General features: G+C 45.6%; 1 protein-coding gene and 1 long non-coding RNA gene across 4 annotated transcripts in view; one reads left to right on the top strand and one right to left on the bottom strand.

The window, feature by feature from the left end:
• E2F8 (E2F transcription factor 8) overlaps positions 1-5,028 on the bottom strand; it is a 16,361-nt gene extending 11,333 nt beyond the window's left edge. The window contains exons 1-4 of one of the 2 annotated variants that reach the window (XM_033121477.1): positions 4,798-5,028; positions 3,501-3,626; positions 1,562-1,840; positions 1,024-1,180 (exon numbers count right to left, since the gene is read on the bottom strand). In XM_033121477.1, the coding sequence (XP_032977368.1) occupies positions 1,024-1,180; positions 1,562-1,840; positions 3,501-3,515 (451 nt within the window). In that variant the 5' untranslated portion in view covers positions 3,516-3,626; positions 4,798-5,028. Of the gene's footprint in view, positions 1-1,023; positions 1,181-1,561; positions 1,841-3,500; positions 3,627-3,942; positions 4,294-4,797 lie in introns of those variants that run through there. The other variant, XM_033121478.1, reaches the window with a different exon arrangement.
• Positions 4,786-18,136, top strand: part of LOC117031129 (uncharacterized) — a 25,774-nt gene continuing 12,423 nt past the window's right edge. For both annotated transcript variants that reach the window (XR_004424475.1, XR_004424474.1), the window contains exons 1-2: positions 4,786-4,920; positions 9,662-9,780. This is a non-coding gene — a long non-coding RNA (uncharacterized LOC117031129). The remainder of the gene's footprint in view (positions 4,921-9,661; positions 9,781-18,136) is intronic.

Raw genomic sequence — 18,136 nt, 5'->3', positions numbered from 1 at the left:
GCTCAGATATCACCTTCTCAATGAGGCCCAACCTCATTTAATTTAAAATTGCAAAGCACTCCTGGTCCCCCTTTACCATAGTCTACATTTCTTTTCCCACAGTATGTATTTTCTTCTAACAAACATTATAATTACTTACTTATTATGTCCTCTGCATATTGTCTACTGCCCCCATTAGAACGTAGGTTCCACGGGAGCAGGGATTTTGTTCTTTTGTTCACTGATTTTATCACAAGCTGTTACAACATTACCGGGCACATAGGATCAACAGATACCTGCTGAATTATAGGGTACATTCTACATAGCTACAATGAAGTGTATGTGAACAGATGAATCTAAATGGCATATTCTTAAACTGTGAAATAATGTTGACCTTGATAAACATGCATTAGAAGGGCAAAACTTTCTTCATGGGGTAATAGCTATATTATTAAAATATCCTGCATATCAGTTCACAGTTTCAGATTATGATACTTCATGATATGTTCATGACTCCAAAGGTATTCCAAATTTGCCACACACCCCTTTTAGGCTATAACTAGATTCGAGTCTATGAAGAAAGGAGTAAAAGGGGGCAAGGGGACACAGTAATTTTGCCAAACACTCAGAAAATGCAGTGGTCCTTAGAATAGTTCTGAGGGGCTCTGCTCCCCCCCAGAGGCTGATCCTTGTTATAAACTATGGAGATACCATTTTGTAGCCTGGCTCTTACAGGAGAGAGCCAAGAGAGAAGTTCAAAGTTGTAGCAGTTATGATCCAAGTCATAAAACGATGCTGCCTTCCTCTAGAGCTTTTGAAATGCAGTCAGAAGCAATCTCCATTGTGATTTTTAGCTTCTGTATTAAGCCCCGAAACTGGAAAATACATGCCTTTATTCTTAAATAGGGCTTTAGAGATTTATAACTCCCTGAGGCCTTATTTGTGTCATTACAAACACTGGCTAGATGAGTGTGGGTTTGAAGGAGTAGGTGCATGAAATCACTTTACCTATGAACCATTTCAGTGAGCTTGCTGCATACTTACTAAGTTCCTCGGCTACTTCATCAAGACAGATGTCATTATTCACGGCAGGATTGGGATAGTTAGGATATCGTGCTAAGAACTTATGGCACAACAACCCTAAGCTTTTCTCTTTTCGACTTGGTTGGGATTTCTCATATTCATCGCCAGATAAGTGTTCCTACAAAGGAAGAAGTAAATAATGTGTTATTCTAAAACAAAGTCTGACAGATTTATTAGGGGCGTCTGTGCTCTATGACTAACACTGACTAACACTATGTGCTTCGCTTCAATAGCTGTGAACTTTTGGGGGGAAAAATGGTGGGGAGTCAGAATAAACTGCTTGGCAGATCTAAAAGGGAAGCTTGAACTGAAAATAAATCAAAGGTTCAGAATTGCGAATGCGATATTTGATGGGGTCCATCCAAACCTTTCTGGGGTGCTGGAGGAGGTTACTAACAGTCTGAGGGTGGAGATGCTTTATATTGCTGGCACTTCTGAGACAGTTACACCCCTCCTCCCCCAAACCTCCTACTCTCCACCCAGTCCTCTGCAAACCTACATGTAAACAATCTTTGGGTTCAGCTAATTCATTTCTGTTGTCAAACAGCCCCCTTTTCTGATCTCTGTAGCGGATCTCTGGGCTCACGGCACTGATGAGCATTTTTAGATTGGCTGTTGGTGTCCACGGTTCTCCCTGGGAGATTTCCTTGGGCTTGGTGGGTGTGGTTAAAGGGCCAAAGTCCGGCTGGATCTCTGCCAATACTGTATTTGCTGCAGTGGATTCTTTCAGAGGTGTTTTCATCAGTCCCCTTTTATGTGGCTCAAAAAAGAGATTTTCCTGGTTTAAAACAAGTATATAATTAAATTCACTGTAAAACACGATTTATCACACAGCTTTTGACTCTAGAAATTATACAATAAATAGAATATTACTAAGGAAAAGAATGCCTAATGAGCCTGCAGAGTTGCTTAAATTAGTAACTATATTCCAATGATCACTTGACACTTGTCTATTCTGAAAGCTAAATTTCCCATTTTTAATTTTGCAGTGAAGCACGGACTTAATTTTTTCACCTCCTGTTCCAAGGATTAAAGAAATTTTAAAACATAATTTTTAAACTTTTTATGTTGAAATAATTTTAGATAAAGAGAAAAGTTGCAAAGGTAGCATAGAGCATTCCCATATACCTTTCACTCAGCTCCCCCTAATAGGAGAGATCATTTTAAGGGATCCCAAACTCCTACGAGTGACTTTTACTCAAGACACTGGAATAAAGCCTCCAGGGCAGAAACCATGTCCCATTCATCTGTGTATCCATCTAGCACAATGGCTGCATGCAGTAGGTGCTCAATAAAACATTACTGATATAGATGAGTCAGAGAGCCAAGGGCAAGGGCTAGCATATGGTCAGTCTTGTTGGCAAAATCCAGTAGGGAGCAAAATCCAGAGTGCCAAAGAGTAGGATTTCTGACCAGAAAAGTCTGCCCTTTGAATATCTATCCCTTCGCTTTATAGATGGAGAAGTAAAATTAGTGATTCAAAGTCACAAAGCTACTTCCTGGTGGGGAGCAGACTGCCACTGAGACATAAAGGGTAAATTAACAGCAGTTCATAAAGAAGGCGAGTGGAGACCACGCTTCTTCTACTTTTGGACTCTGGGGACTTCACACATCCTATTTTAAAGAAAATGCTTGGAATGGCAATAAGTGAAAGAATAGAGAAAGCACTAATTCCTCAGTGACTTCAGAAACAAACATTAATGGGACTATTTTATACGCCTGTGATTCCTTAGGATTTATCGAGTGCTTTTCCATTTGTATTTTCACCACATTCTATAATCCTCTTTATTCTGCAGAAGAGGGCAGCCAGGCTGAGAGAGGTAGCACGGGACTTGAACCCAAATCTCCTCAATCCAGCTATGGTGCTCTTACATGGAAGTCAGTGTGAGGGACCCAAGTGGGGTACCCTCCTGAGTATGTGTACCTGAGAGGTAACCTGGCAGTAGTTGGACACCAATCAAGACACCCCTACTGGTAATTATTTTGTAATTTTACAAAATGTTTTCTTCTCAAACAGAGTGTAGCCCCCATAGTTAAAGAAGCTGGTAATTTGGTAGAAAATTATGTTAAAAAGAAATCCAATCTCAAATCATGTCAAACACACTTTCTGAATTCAAGAAATTTTGTTCAAGAATTCTCAAAAATATCATAATGCAATTAACAAATTTTACAATTCTTAAAAATACCTTTTCTCTGCTTATTTCTTTGAGACTTCCAACCAAACCATTAAAAACTTTAATTCTGGGAAGATTACTTTAACTCTGGGCAACTCTGCCCCTCTTCAAAAATTAGATTTCCCTTCCTTCTAGGTTTTTACAGAGGCTAACTAAAAGGAGATGTGGCATTAATAAGATATGAATATTGAAAAATTATGGATTTAAATCTGGATGATAATGCATTTAAAACTGCAAGGATGAATACTGAAGTTAAAACGGTACCTTCTCGTTCTCCATCCTGTAAATTTCTCATACATTTAGAGTTTCTTTAAAAATGAAAATCTGAAGTTTCTCCCAATATCCTGTTGGTTCAAGGAGTCCAATCAATTCTATTAAAAAGTTTAATATCTTTAAAGAAAAAAGGAAATAGGAAAATTAAAAAAAAAAAAAGGAAATCTGTTGCAAATTCCTTCATGGATAAGTCTACTGAAACAAAGACTAACGAAAATTGACAAACTACATTTACATTTTATTCCCGACCAGAGATAGCCCCACTGGGCGGAAAACTACATCAAACGCCAGTAAATTCTTTCAGCAAACCGATCCGCTGTCACGAGACTTCAAGCAACCCACAGAATTTCCAGTGACAGTCCTCTCACCTTAAGAGAAGGCAGGCCATTCTCAGGACCCCACCGAATGGACTGTAGCAAGTACAAGCACCCACCTGTTCACAGACTGAGCTCGCGAGCCCAGGTTCCGGCTGAACTGACACGACCACAAGTATCTGGATAAAAGTCTGCATCTAGATGCCTGAATTTGTCCTCTGACACACACGTGCATAAGCTCACTAGAGTAGTTTTGGGAAATAGCTTGATAAGAAATTTCCAAATTCAAGAAACTTCCAAATTCACTCCTTAAGGTCCAACCGTACTCTACGCATTTAAAGAACGCCTTATGATTAAGGCTTTTTATAAAGACTTCCCTAAAGATGCAAAGTGCTATGTACTCGTTATTCTGGCGGCCAGTTCACCGCCACGATGTTGGACCTCACCATGGAAGACTACATTTGCTAAGTAAGGCAATCAGGTACAGTCCTCCTGGCGCCACACGCTGCGCACCCCGCGCACTTCCCCCTGGGGCTGGCCAATTGCCCTTCCCCCCAGGCCCAGTCCGAGCGCCGCCCGCCTTGCAGTTCCCCGACAGCATCCTCGGGGTTTCCAGGGCAACGACTGCTGACCAATCAGAGAGCAGGCTGCGGGCCTGCGATTGGTTGGCGGCGCCAGGGGCGGGCCCGGACCTTCCGCCTTCGATTTAAAAATTTGGCGCGGAAAGCCGGGCCGTGGCCGGCGCCGCCCCTTAGCTGCGCGGGGCTTGAGCGCGGGCAAACCCGCGCCCGGAACCGCGGCATCCCCGCCCCTCCCCCTCGCTTGCCCCCTCCCCTCTGCGCGGGAGCTCAGCTCCTCCCTCCACGGCCCCCGGCGGAGCGAGAGGCGGGAAACGGCCGCCGCTGCCGCTGCCCTCCCGAGTCTTTTCCCGGTGCGGGCCTGCCAGGCGCCGCTTCCCTGTGCTTCCCGCTGACCTGTCAGTTCAGCTGACGGTTGGAGCGGGCGGAGGCTGAGGGGGGATTCCTTGGCACTTCTTTCCCGCTCAGGCTCCCGAGCCCGCGAGTCGGGCGGTCAGTCGGTCCTTACGCCGCGCCGAGGTGGGTGCCAGAGGGAAACGCCGGGACCGGGACTGACGGGCCGGTGGGCGGGCAGAGGGAGCGTGACCGTCCAGGAGCAGTCAAACCCCGATTTGAAATTAACCCGCTCCCGGCGCGAGCTGATCCCGCGGGCGGGGCGGGCCGCTCCCCTCCCCCACGCCCGCTCCTCCCGGCCCGGGACCTCGCGCGCCAATCCGAGTCTCCAGACAGGCGCCGGTGGCGAATCACGATGCAGGCGCCGCCCTCCGGTCCCGCCTCTACGACGGTGTTGGGGGAAAAAGTTCAGCAACTTTTTTTTCCTTTCAATTTGCAAACACCCCCCTTCTCCTGGCTCAAAGTTGGGGAATGAAGTGTGGCCCTCCCGGGGCACGCAGGCTGGGAAACACGCACTCTGCGATCCCCTGTCCAGCCCCAGATCCACTCACCTGACCTCCGGACCCCAGCCGGGACCATTGCACCTTCCATCCCTGGCATGCATTATTGTGCTGTCCACCATCTGCCCCGTGCCTTCTAGAAATTGGTGTGTGGGGAATGAGGATTGGCCAAATGGTACCCATGCTCGGTGGGCGCTGGGTCTTGGCCGCGACGTGAGAACTCAGGTGTGTGAGGAGAGAGATTAAGGTTGTGAAAACCCCAAGCTTATTCTCGGCGTCCGCCTTCCCTCTCCAGGTCTTCCACCCGCTTCCCCCTTTCCCCTCCCTGTCGCCTTCCCTCACTTTCCCTCTTTTTCCTGTTTTCAAGCCTTGGACAGTTTCAGCATGGAATATCGTAGAGTGCTAGATTAATAGGATTGGGAGATGCTGGAGTCCAACGCGCTCGTTTTGTTCAACAGGCCGGGAAACCGAGGCCCGGGGCCGCAGCGCTGCCTTGCCTTTTGCTGGATTGTTTGCGCCCTCGCTGACTTGCTCCGCTGTTCACGGCCTCATAGCATTTCCCCTTTTCTGGGGACCTGTATTGGAGTTGCGGGACCGCATATATTGCCCAACCGCACCCAGAGCAGGGCGCCCATCTATGGAATGTTTGGTTTGAGCGCTTCCTCCTTTTTTGTAATCTCGCGTCTCTAAACGACAGCAATCCCAGGGCTACGATCCCCCAGTCCCATCTCATACTTATGTGTCAATGAATCAGCCAGTGCTGACTTGCAGCCCAGGACATTTTTATATTCCCGAACGCGAAGTAAGGGCGGGGACACTGTGATACTGAGGCTGCGATCGCCGTGCTGCCGCGAGCGGCAGTAGGGCCAGGGGTCCCGGTGGCCAGCAGTGGCTCTATCCCCCTCGGTACGTGACCTCAGGACGCTCAGGATGACCACTCCGAACGGTTAGCGCGGTGGTGTCTCTGTCCTCCCCTCGCTACCAGCCAGCGGGGCGCCGGCCACACGGGCTTCAGGCAAGTGTTGTTCAAGAAAGCACTTCCACCTGAAAGCCGGTTCTTGGCATGATGCCGTGCAGAAGCGAGCGGCCGCCTATTGCTCTCAGGTTTAAAATAAAGCCGGGGTCACTGGGCAGGGCCCCACCACCGATGCACTCAACAGCGGTTCTTACTGAGCCCCGCTACACCTTTTCTGGGGCAAGGTGTGGTTATAAACGCATCGACAAAAGGTGGGCAGTTGTGCTTCTGCTTTATGCACTATATGTTGCTTCTCCTCCCTCCCGGTGCTTACAGGAGTTCAACCCTGTCCAACTCCGCCCCACCTACCTTAAGTTTTACAGCCCCGGAGTCCTCTGTAAAAGGGACTCTTCAGAAGCAGCTGGTCTGTTCAGAGGTGGTGACTGATGCGTTCACGTCTATGGTCTGCAGAGCCAGTCATGCCGCAGGTGTCTGAGTGCCAGATACTTGTAGGGCAAATAACGTAAGGAGCAGCCATCTCTGGTGACACTGAACTGATGGCATCTCATTTAATACTCAGCACAGTGTTAACCATGGGTTATGATTCAGAAAGAGAAACAGAGCATTTTAAAGTAACAAACCCAAGGTCTCAGGGTAAGTGGCGGCTCTGGGATTTGAAGCTAAGTCTGTTTATGCCTAAGGGCTTTTTACTGAAAGCCATTTTCTCCACTGTGCTGGTGCTGGTCCTTAATTCCTTTGCAGGATAGTGATGTCCATTTTATAGAGAAGAAAACTGAGGCATAAAAAAGCTGTAAATGATGGCTAAGTTAGCTATAGAGTCAGAATCATAATCCAGGTCTACCTGCTCCCAGTTCACGTATCTCATTCCACTGTCTCTGAAAGTTCGTATGGAAACACTGTTATTGACATCTTAGATCAGCCCTTAACCATCTAACCCCTCTCCCAACACAGCAAAATACAGAAAAACTGGGATGTGTAATTCTTGTTTTAATAGCAACTGTCAGATCTTACTGAAGCATGTGAAATTATAATCCAACTCACTATGATGAAAAGTGGCTCTATTGAGAGTGAAATGATATAGTTTTGAAGTTTTAACCCTTTCAGGTAAAAGTAATGAAAAAAGCAAGCAAGCTGAAACAATTCTACTCAACATTTTGTAGTGTGTCGATTTGAAATGCAGCATGAGTGTAAAAGAAAGATATAAATCTATTGAAAACTTGTATGTTTACTGCCCAGCCAAGAAAGAAGGATGAAGGGACAGGTTGAAAATCTTTCTTCTTATTTTCCCATCAAACATGTTTTTTCGGTTATTTGTTATATAGTCCAAGGGAATATCTGTGCATTTGTTTCTGGTCTTCTGTTCATCATGCTGTGTAATCTGTGTCTCATTGAGTTAGACCCCTTTTCGACACTGTTGCAGGGCTGAGGTGTTATGTAACATGCAGCACTAAACAATGAAAAAAGGTGTTAGAGGTAAAGGGGAAGATGGGCATCAACTGAGGTGTCTAGATTCAATGGTAACTTTCAGATTTCGGAATCATGTCCATTTTCATCATCATCAGAGCCTTACACATGGGATGTGAAACGATCCTGCTGAAAGGGCGGCTGAGGAGCTAAGGAATGAGTTGCTCTAGCTAGTGGGTTCCTAGATCTTTCCTTCTTGCTCTCTTGCCACCCCCGCCTCCCAAGGGCATCTATCTATCACCAGCTCTACTTCCTGACCCACTGGGGCAATGCAGGGCTGTGCTTTTTCTACAGCACGTGTGGGCACAGCCGCCACAAAACAGCTGGTTAGAGCTTTAAATTACACAAAAGCCCCACGCGCTGGGTTAGCTCGCAGCTGCTCACACCTGTATCTCAGCCCAGCCTTCCCCGGTCCTTTTAGCCAGCTGGTTACTCTGCCCCAAAATGAATCGTGCTGGGTCCAATCTGGGCTGGGTTTAAAGAAGATGAATACAAGGGATGCAGGAGGTGGGAGTGCCTGGGAGCTGGCTCGTGCTGTCTGTAGAGCTAGGCTTGGTCAGAGCCTGCCGATGGCTGCAGTCGGACTGTGTGTAAGGTCCCCCTAACTCCTGTGACCAACTTCCTGTTGGGAACTCCACTCAACTGATGAGTGCTGGATGGGTATTTGTAACCCTGGACTCAGCTGCAGCAACAACAGCTGCTACCATTTATTGAGTAATTACTGTATCTGAATTTTTAAAATGCTTTGGGGATCATGGAACACTAAATACTGAGGACCCTTTTGTAGAATTGGAGTCTGAGTGAGTGCTGTCCTCCGACTTACTGTATCATCTGATCTTAAAATTGTCGGAGAGCTGAGGATTAGGCAGATTTAGCATTTACCAGTGAATTGAAAGAACCCCTTTTTCCAGGCTCCGGAACATTAAAAAAGTGTATATACAGGGAATGGGGGCAGGAATTTACTCCGTGAAGAAGGCCCCATCAGGGCTGGAATCCCATAACCTTTCTTATCAGCAATTGCTGCCCTTTGCTTAAAGTCTGGTGGTAAAGCAGTAACTGCTGACTCTCTTCAGGCAGGGTCCTCACATCCTGTCCTGATCATAACTCTGGATGTGCATCTCTGTTACAGACAACCCCCTACACCCCTGTGAGCTCCTGGACGGCAGGGAGAGGGACTTCCTTATCTCTCTTGCTCCTCCAGTGCCCAACTGAAGTGCCTGACCCAGAGCAGAGGCTTGATAAATGTTACTTGATTGAGTAACAGTCAATCAATCGTGGGTGCCATCTCACCAAGCCCAAAAGATATCTTGTCTTTTAACCTCTATCTTCAGGGCCAAGTTCAATGCCTGGTACTTACTTGGTGTTCAGTAATGTTAGAAAAAATGATCTCATAATTACCATCCCTTTAAAAATGTTTTTGCTTTGGCCAAGTACTCTTTCTACCCCCTCTTCCCTACCCAGGACTTGTGTTTAATCTGTTCATTCCTTGTAACATAGTATCCTGAATGCCTGCTCTGCTCCCAAGCCCTGAATTAGGTGTGCAGTGGGTACAGGTGAGTGAAAGAGGCAAAGTTCTTGCCCTTTTGGAATTGACCATCAAGCAGTAGAACAGTGTCTGGCACAAAGTGTTCACTGCTATTATTAGTCTTACTGTCTTCTTCCTTTTTTCCTATGAATGTGAGACTTTTCTGACACTCCCTTTAGCAAAAGTCTTTTTTCTATGTCCTACCTCCGTAGTACTTCTTTTTGAGTTTTCTGTAGCAACCTAACTTTGGTTCTTTCCTTCTCTCAGCCCAAGTGTGTGGCTCATCTACTCTGAGCCTGGGGGCAGTCCTGGGCACCAGCCACAGGACGTGGTGGCTGCCCTTGGGTCACAGCGATCAAGTCAGCCTTTCACTCCCCACCCTTCTCTCTTTCTCTTTTCCAGGGACATGGACTTCATCTGGACAAGTTGTCGGCTCTTCCGAGTCTTTCAAACTGCTGCTTCAAAGTCACTGGAGGCAGCCCGTTTTCTCCTGGAGTGGTCACTGCCGTCAGCTTAAGTGGGTTAGTTAAACCATGGATGGCTGTTGGTTGGACTTGGGAGCCGGGAAGACAGAACAGGCTCCTGATCAGCCAAGTCAGGCTGGGAGGCACCCCCACAGGGTTATAGGCAGTCACCAAGCCCTCTAACAACACACTTCTTCCTCAAACACGTTCCTTCCTACTCCTCGGCACTTGTGAATTCCCCTTGAGGTGGTGGTTTTCAGGAGCTGGTTTGACCTAACATTCCTCACGATACCCAGGTCTGTTATGGTAGAGTATAACTAGTATAACTGCTCGCTGTACTGCTTTACCATCTAGCACAGAGATTGACTAGGACGTACATATTTCATTTTGTTACATTCATAGGATCTTCCAAAAGAAGTAGATAGCTCTCCTCTGAGCTTTAATTGCAAATGCTCACTAAAAGCTCACAGTGTTTTTCAGTATGGAAATTGGTTGGAGTAACTGTGTTTGAATCTGCCCACAAAATGGATACTTCTACATGTGCTTTTTAAATAGTGCTAAGGTTTGTTGCAAATTCAGTCTTTGAAGTAAAAGTCTACACTTGTTTTCAAGTTATTTTGAGTAATGTGAAATGATATTTTGTATTAAAAAAGGCAAAGTTATTTATCAAAATTTTTAGATGCTGCTTACCTTGGCGTCATTGTTAGAATAATGTCATATCTGTGTCATATCTTAGATGGCTGCTTCTTAGAGAAACTCGGGGTTTAGAGATGGAGAGATATCTTCTAGTCAGTTATCTTCCTTGATAGAGGATAAGATGTAGATAAAAATTAGGACTGGGTATGAAATAGACCTTGGTCGAAAGTTTGCCTCATCATTACAGCTGTGTGATATTAAGCAAATTGTTTAACCTCTCTGAGCCTCATCTTTTTCTTCCTCACTAAAATGGGGATGTCTATCTTGAAGGGGTTTGTTGTGAGGATTAGATGAGATAAAGGAAGTAAAGCACAATGTTAGCACTTATGGTAAGTACTGAGTAATAGTTATTATATATCATAATCCAGACAAATCAATATTCATTTTTGTTTTTATTTTTCCTGGCTCTAGTCATTCTGGGGAAAGAGATTCCCAGTAGCCAGATCGTTGGCCAGGAAGTTGTTTCTCTTGACCAACTGAGTCTGCACCTTCGTCCCTTTGTCCTACCACCCCCACCGTAGGTATGGCTGTGCTCCGCAGTGGGGGAAGACGTCCAGTGTCTTTGGAAGGTTTACCACTAGAGGCCAGCTTTTTCTTTTTCTCCTTTTTAGGACTTAATTTATAGAAATGCTTGAGAAAGATGCATTGAAGAGGAGAAATACTCTAAGATAGCATACTCTTATCTCTTAGGCGAATTAGTAAGTGCATCATCATTTAAGGTTTCCTGTCTAGCTTATTGGCTCTGTTGGTACACATTGCCTCTCCTGCTCTTTGTTCTTCCATCTCTCTGCTCCCAGCACACTTCTTAGTTGTGCTAAGAACAGGCCTGGGCATGGAATTGGAATCAATTAATACTTGCCAATTGGCTTAGAATCCAAGGACTCTGGCTGTAGCCCTGGCTGTGTCACCTGTGAGCTCTGCGACCTAGGGAAAGCCACTTACCTCTCTGAGCCTCCATTTCTTACCCTGTGAAAAGGGGCTGCCAATGTTTGTGACATAAAGACATCATTGATGGTGTGGGATCAACCGAGGCAACGTATGTAAAGAAAAAGAGGTTGAAAACATTAATTGCTATTTGATTATAAGGAAATTGTCTTATTAATAGGATCAGATCTCTTCTAACTTACTGATTTCCGCAGTAGAAACTGTCATGTGCTGTGTGATCTTAAGACAAGCCATTTAGCTCTTCTGAGCTTCAGCTGTCTCCCCTGTGCTATGGGAGAGCAGACTTGATTACTCAAACTTCTCAGCATTGTATAATTTTATGCTGAGGCTGAGCTTCCCTTGGAAACTGGAAAAAGCACAGGCTTTGAAGTTTGACAGATGGGTCAATCCCTGCTGTCTTTTTGTCTTTCTGGACCCATAAAGGATTGTCTCAGAGGGTGCTGGGTATTTTTGAAAACTAACGGCAGTTTGGCTGAAGGGTAATTTTGCCTGCCACAAGACATTAGCTGTGAGCAGAACTCTGTATTGAGGGCTGATGGGTCAGGTCAAGATTTAGCTCTGTGATTTCCAAACTCTAGTGGCCCATGTGATAGAACCAGGTTGCTTTTGCATGTTGAATTTCTGTTGCCAAAATCACATTGCTTCAAAAGCTGCAATGGTTTATTGGTCCCCCTGCTGTTGGTTCTGCTGCTCTCAAGGTGTGGCTCAGGCATTTCAGACAGACCTGCCCCCCCTGGCCCCTAGCCCAGCGGTGTGCAGCTGTGTCAATAGGCTTTTGAAGCTCACGCACCAGCCAACTGGTCAGCAGCCCCTGGGATCATCTCCACAACCTGTGTCACAGGAAATCAGGAAAGGTATGTGGAAGCTGGCATTGCCTGAGAGGCGAGAGAAGGAAAATAATGAGGTCATTGATGAAAATACGGGAGAAATTGACCCAAATTCATTGTCCAATTCCACCAGTAGGATCGGGGATTGTTCCTCATTGCTCTCTCTCCTTCTGGCTCCAAATTGATACAGCGAGTTGGTTTGCTTTGCTCTGACCCAAATATGTGTCAACCAGTGCTTCTGTGGGGCATAGTCACTGTCTGTCGGTGATACTGGTGGTTCCGCAAAATCTGGAAAGAGCTTGTGAATCGTCAAAACTTGAATTAACCACGTTCAGGAGAATTCGAGTACAGAGTATTACTTATTTATTTATTTATTTTTGTATTCTCTATTTGGGGCCATTGGCAATCTTTTTTTTCAGCGTTTCCTGAGAGTTCCCTATGAGGTTGGCATTTTGCAGGAGCTTAACATCATTACCACGTTCTCTCCTTCAGTCTTCACCACATCCCTAAAAGTATATTATTTGTATTCTTGTTTCGCCAATGAGGAAAACTCTGGGAGGTTAAAACTGACCGAAGGTAACACAGCTAGCCAATTGCACAGCAGGGACCCCTCACTGTGTGACTCTGAAGCCCTTGTTCAGAACGTTTACTCTGTGCTGCCTCTTACTGGTAGAGCTTTTTTCGGCTAATGTGCTGGGGAACTAGGAATCCGAATCTTGGGTTGACTAGCAAGCCTCTGCACATTCTTTTCGTCACTGAGTCCTGTCAGTTTGTCCTTCCCATGTCCCTTGCATTTCTTTTCATTCTTACCCTGTTACTGCACGTTTGGACGATTGCAGTCGCCTCCCAGCTCACACTGGCAAGTCTTCCATTCTTTCTGCTCCTCCTGCCAGATTCATCTTCCTTCAACACTGTTTTGTCCTAAATGGTTTCATTTAAAATGTCCCAGGGACTCTCTGTGGCTCACAGGATAAAGTCAATCCTCGAGGGCTGACCCTCCACGCTCCCACCCAGCAGCCGTGGTTGACCCCAAAGCTGCTTTCCAGCCTTACCTATCACTTCCGGCAATAACTTGATGTTGCCTTGGATTTTCTGAGTTCAGCATCCTTGCCCATAAGGTATCCTCTGCCTAGAATGTTACACATCTTTCTACTCAGCTTCCCCTCTGTCAAAAATCTGATCCTGGCTTAGCTGAAGGGGCCTGTCTTCAGTGAAGCTTTCTCTAGTTGCTTTGCAGGAATGGTGCCCCCGTGAGCATTTTGTAACACTCAAACAGTACATCTCACATAGCACATCTCACTGCAGTTATTTGTGTATTTCCTCCCTAATCCTAATGTGAGGATGGAACATGTGCGTGCTTGCGATTTGCACATACCCTGTTTCCCTGAAAATAAGACCTACCCGGAAAATAAGCCCTAGCATGATTTTTCAGGATGACATCCCCTGAAACATAAGCCCTAATGCGTCTTTTGGAGCAAAAATTAATAAGTCCTGGTCTTATTTTTGGGGAAACATGGTAGTAGGTCCTTACTTGGTTGAATGAATGAACTAAGGAACAGGGAAAACCAGATAGCAAGCAATAAGTCACTTATTGAGTGTTTACTCTGTGCTGGACAGCGTTCTTTGTGCTTTTGTCGGTAATGATTCCTTCAATCCTTGCAACTACTCCAAGAGATACGTGATATTATTGTCCCCATGACAGAGATGAGGAAACCAGGGCACATCAAGCTGAACTAACTTGTCAAAGAATTAGCGATGGATCCAGGGTTCAAATCCAAGCAGCCCTCCTCCAGAACCTAGGTTCTCACTGTGGCTACCTCTCCAGGACTTTTTTTACCTTTCTATGGAAGCCCTGCAGGCTATAGGAGTGCTCACGTAAGAGCTGCTTCCTGGGCTCATAGATTTATCATTTGCGGCAGGTTTAGGAGAGTCTGAGAATGATTAGGGTCCAGCATTGCCTCTCTCAGCCAGAACACGAAGACTTGCCCACCGTGGCAATGTGCATTGGGGAAATTGGTGAGTGCTGGGGCTCCCCGAGTGACAGGCGCTGTAGAAACATGAAGCATGTTTTCCATGTCTTATGAAACGTGGTAACTTCATTGCACAGTCGTCAGGCTATGGGCCTGGAAAGCCTACAACACTCCACTTCAGGCGTGCGGTGATTACTGGCTAATAATCCTCACTGGCCTAGTGCACAAACCCTAGGTTGTCGCTCCCATCTCATAATTTATATTTTTCCTTACCTTTGCAACTCAATATGTGTACCAGAGTGACTGCAAACCCATATTTATCTAATTTAGCAAACATTTGAATGTGCTATAATTAGATTCACATGTTGTGTGATCAACGTCCTTTGCTAATTGCATAATCCTTTGCATTTAAAGGATTAAATTGCATTTAATCGTCAGATGGCATCTTTTTTTCTTTTTCCCCCACGTGGTTTACTGCTGGTTGTGAGCTGCCTGTGGAATCTCAGGCTGAGGCACCTGCAGTCACAGAGCTAAAGACAACGTAGAGCTGGAGGAACTGTCTTCCTTATTTACAGGTGAAGGAATGAAGGCCCAGGAAAGTGAAGGGACTCACCTATCCAAACGGCTCATTATTAAAAGTTCCTGAAAATGTGAAAGGATGAATACATCTGTGAATAGTATCTCTCAAACCATCCCAGGGTAGAAATTCCATAAATAATTCAAGCTGGCCTTGACAATTAGCACGGAGCTTGAGTCGACTCAAGATTAGGCTGGCCTTAAAAGAAATCAGGTTACGGGCAAGGAAGCATCTTAGGATATTCCAAAGTTGTAACCCTTAGCTATTGTGTACCAGCTCTGGGCTGCTTACTGCCGGCAGATGTTTCATTATAAGGAAGACTGGCCTACACCTTTCCTTCCTTCTGCGTCTTTTCATAACATTTTTTATTCCTCCATAAACCTAGATTAGAAGAAAGTGGAAGGTTCACCCAGGAACTAGGGATTAGCATAGAAAGAATCAGAATATTAAGAGCTGAATGGGAACTCAAATACCTTCCGGTCTACTCAGCTTGTTTTATAATGAGACCCAGAGGGCCACATCTAAAGCCACAAAGTTGGTTGGTTGCAGATCTGGGACTCGAGTCTGTGGGTCTTTACTTGCAGCCCAGGTTTTCCTCACTCCAGTGCTCTGCTAATGAGGAGACCCAGAGGATAAGGCGGCCTTGACTCCTCGCACTCCCTCCTTCCCTCGGCACCTTTACAGAGTGCCTGGGAGAACTGCACCAGGGGTGTAGGGACACAGTGCCCCAGACCTTGATCTTGGCTCAGACGAAAGGGCTAGGGAAGGGGATCCACCCACATGAAGAAGTCACCTGCTCCCCATGGTGGAGATTTTGGATTCAAAGGATTTAAGAGAAGGCAGTGGGTCCTGACACAGAACTGGCACATAGTAGGAACTCTCCTGATATTTGCAGAATTAATGTGCTCATTGGCAAGGGCATGAGAGTGGAGTGATGAGGTTAGAAAGATAAAAGCAGGCTAGCTGTTGCCACCTGCAGTTTCTTTGCTTAGAAGACAGAGGGAATGTACCTGTCACGGTGGGCTTCATCTCTTCATCTGCCCACGAAGAAAGACCTGGTCATTAATGTGGAAGCAGTGAGAATCATCGAGACTGGAAAATACAGTCCAGTAGTGTGCTCAGAAAGAAGAGGACAGTGAATGCTGGCCTGTGCCATAGCTCCGGAACCGGGAAACCTTCCCACTGCGGCAGACAGCAGAAGGAATGCCCTGCCCTCTGAGCCCACGTAGCCAGGGCACACCTCTGCAATGGCACTTGCCACCGTCTGTCAGATATGCTCTCTGTATGTCCTGGCTCCTAACACAGTGTCCAGGGAATAGGAGGAACTCCGTAAATATATATTGAAGGAATGAACGGATAGCTTGTACTCGTACACTCTTGAAATGTGCGGCTGTCATCAAGTCAGTAGGCAGAGAACATACAGAATGGCCAAGGTAGAATTAAAATATTTTAATAGCCTATATAGATGGACCAAAGCAATAAGATTAAATTTACCTAGTACAGATGTAACTCAAAGTCTATATTTCGTTTTAAGAAAGCAATTGCCCAAAGAGTGGGTGATACTTGAAGGGGTGCAGTCCATATTTTAAAAAGCCAGTAGAGGGTAGGTCTCAGTGGGCTATTAGCTCAGTGTGAAATAAAATTGTGATGTAGCTGCTAAAACGGGGTTGGATTCCATAAGTAGAAGGTGCATCAAGATCAATGCAGGTGACACTCCCTATAGTTTTTGAGCTCTCAGGTTACAACTGGGGCATGATGTTTATTTGGGGTTCTATTAATAGCCAGCCTTAACTTGGGTTGAGTGCTTTAGTTTACAGAGTATTTTCCCAGGCATCATCTTGTTACACTGTCCTAATAAGATGGCTTATATACTCTCAAGGGCAAGCCGACTTCCTCAAGTTCACCTAGCTGGCGAGTGTCAGAACCCAGCGTTCTGACCCCTCATCCAGACTCTTTCTGCTCTATCATGCTGCCTTTATGCGGACCAGAGCCCCTGCTGTGCAGCATCTAAAAGCAAGGCCAGCGGAATGCTTATCAAGTGCTGTCAACAGTGGACACGCTCAGATGGGCGCCTCGCCATCAGGCAGCCCGACAGTGATGCCGCAGGAACCCCTTTTCCTAACTCAGGAGGGCTTTGACGGGCCAGCTCGTACCCATAAGCACAGTGACCGGGCCTGTTTCAGAACCGACTACAGGAAATGATCAAACATCACTTCACCTCTGAGTGAGCCCCGGAAAGGACAAATCTCCATTCTCAGCATCTCAGATCCCGTGGAAAGGATTTGTGAGCTGGGTTGAGGAAGAGGAAAGGGAAAAATGCTGACACCCGTCAGGTGCCTGTGCAGTGTCTGGCTCAAGACATTTCATGTGTAGTTGAGTTTCCTGTTCTGAACACAGTCCGTCTCTGCGGCCTCACCGCTCAGCCAGGTCACCGTTTGACTCTACCCCCTGGCATGGGGCTCTTACAACAACCTCACATCCATCTGGTCTCCCCAGTGGTTATCCAATCCGCTTTTCCGAAAAAAGCCTATGAAGGAAGAAAAAAAACACTACGTGATGCCACTCATCTATGGAATCAAAAAAGTCAAATACGTAGAAGCAGAGTGTCGAACAGTGGTTACCAGGGGTGGGGAGCTGGGGGAAATGGGGAGACGTTGGTCAAAGGGTACAAAGTCGCAATTATGTAGAATGAATGAGTCTATCTAGAGATCTAATATACAGCACGATAGCTATTCTTAATAACACTGTATAGAATACTGGAAATAATGCTAAGAGAGTAGAATTTAGGTGTTTTCATCACAGAAAGGTAACTAACTATGTGAGGAGATATGTTTATTAGCTTGACCAGTAATCATTTCATTACGTATATGTATGTCAAATCATCATTTTAGTGAAAAACAGAACAAAAACAAAAAAGATAAGTAGGGCAGAGATTATTCCCTCACTTCACAATGACATACAAGAATGCCCTTCCATCCTGTTGTCAGTTTGTCCTTCTGTCCCTGTGTATCTATCCATCCATCCACCCATCCATCCTTTTATTAATTCAGCAACTTTTTATTAAACTGCTTCTATGTGCTAGGATCTGTGTAATGCACTAGGAAACAAAAATGTCTGGCAAGATATTGGGACATATAAACTCATCTAATAAAAGGAGGTATCACTTTTGAGACTTAAAAGGAGGAAGACTGTTCTTTTAGATGGGGTGGCAGGATGTCATTGCAGACCATCACCAGTAGGTGGCGCTCTGGGTCCCAGGAGGCTCCAGAGTTCTTTTCAACCTTCCATGCCAAGCTTTCATTTTATATTCATTACTGTATTTAAAATGAAATTCTAAGTCATATCATTGAAAGGCTGTATTCAATTTGATTTTAATTCTATTTATTTGCCCTTAATTG

This window comes from Rhinolophus ferrumequinum, chromosome 11 (assembly GCF_004115265.2).
Source record: "Rhinolophus ferrumequinum isolate MPI-CBG mRhiFer1 chromosome 11, mRhiFer1_v1.p, whole genome shotgun sequence".
Lineage (NCBI taxonomy): Eukaryota > Metazoa > Chordata > Mammalia > Chiroptera > Rhinolophidae > Rhinolophus > Rhinolophus ferrumequinum.
The sequence above is the reverse complement of the archived record's forward strand: the minus strand, read 5'-3'. Positions and strand labels throughout refer to the sequence as shown.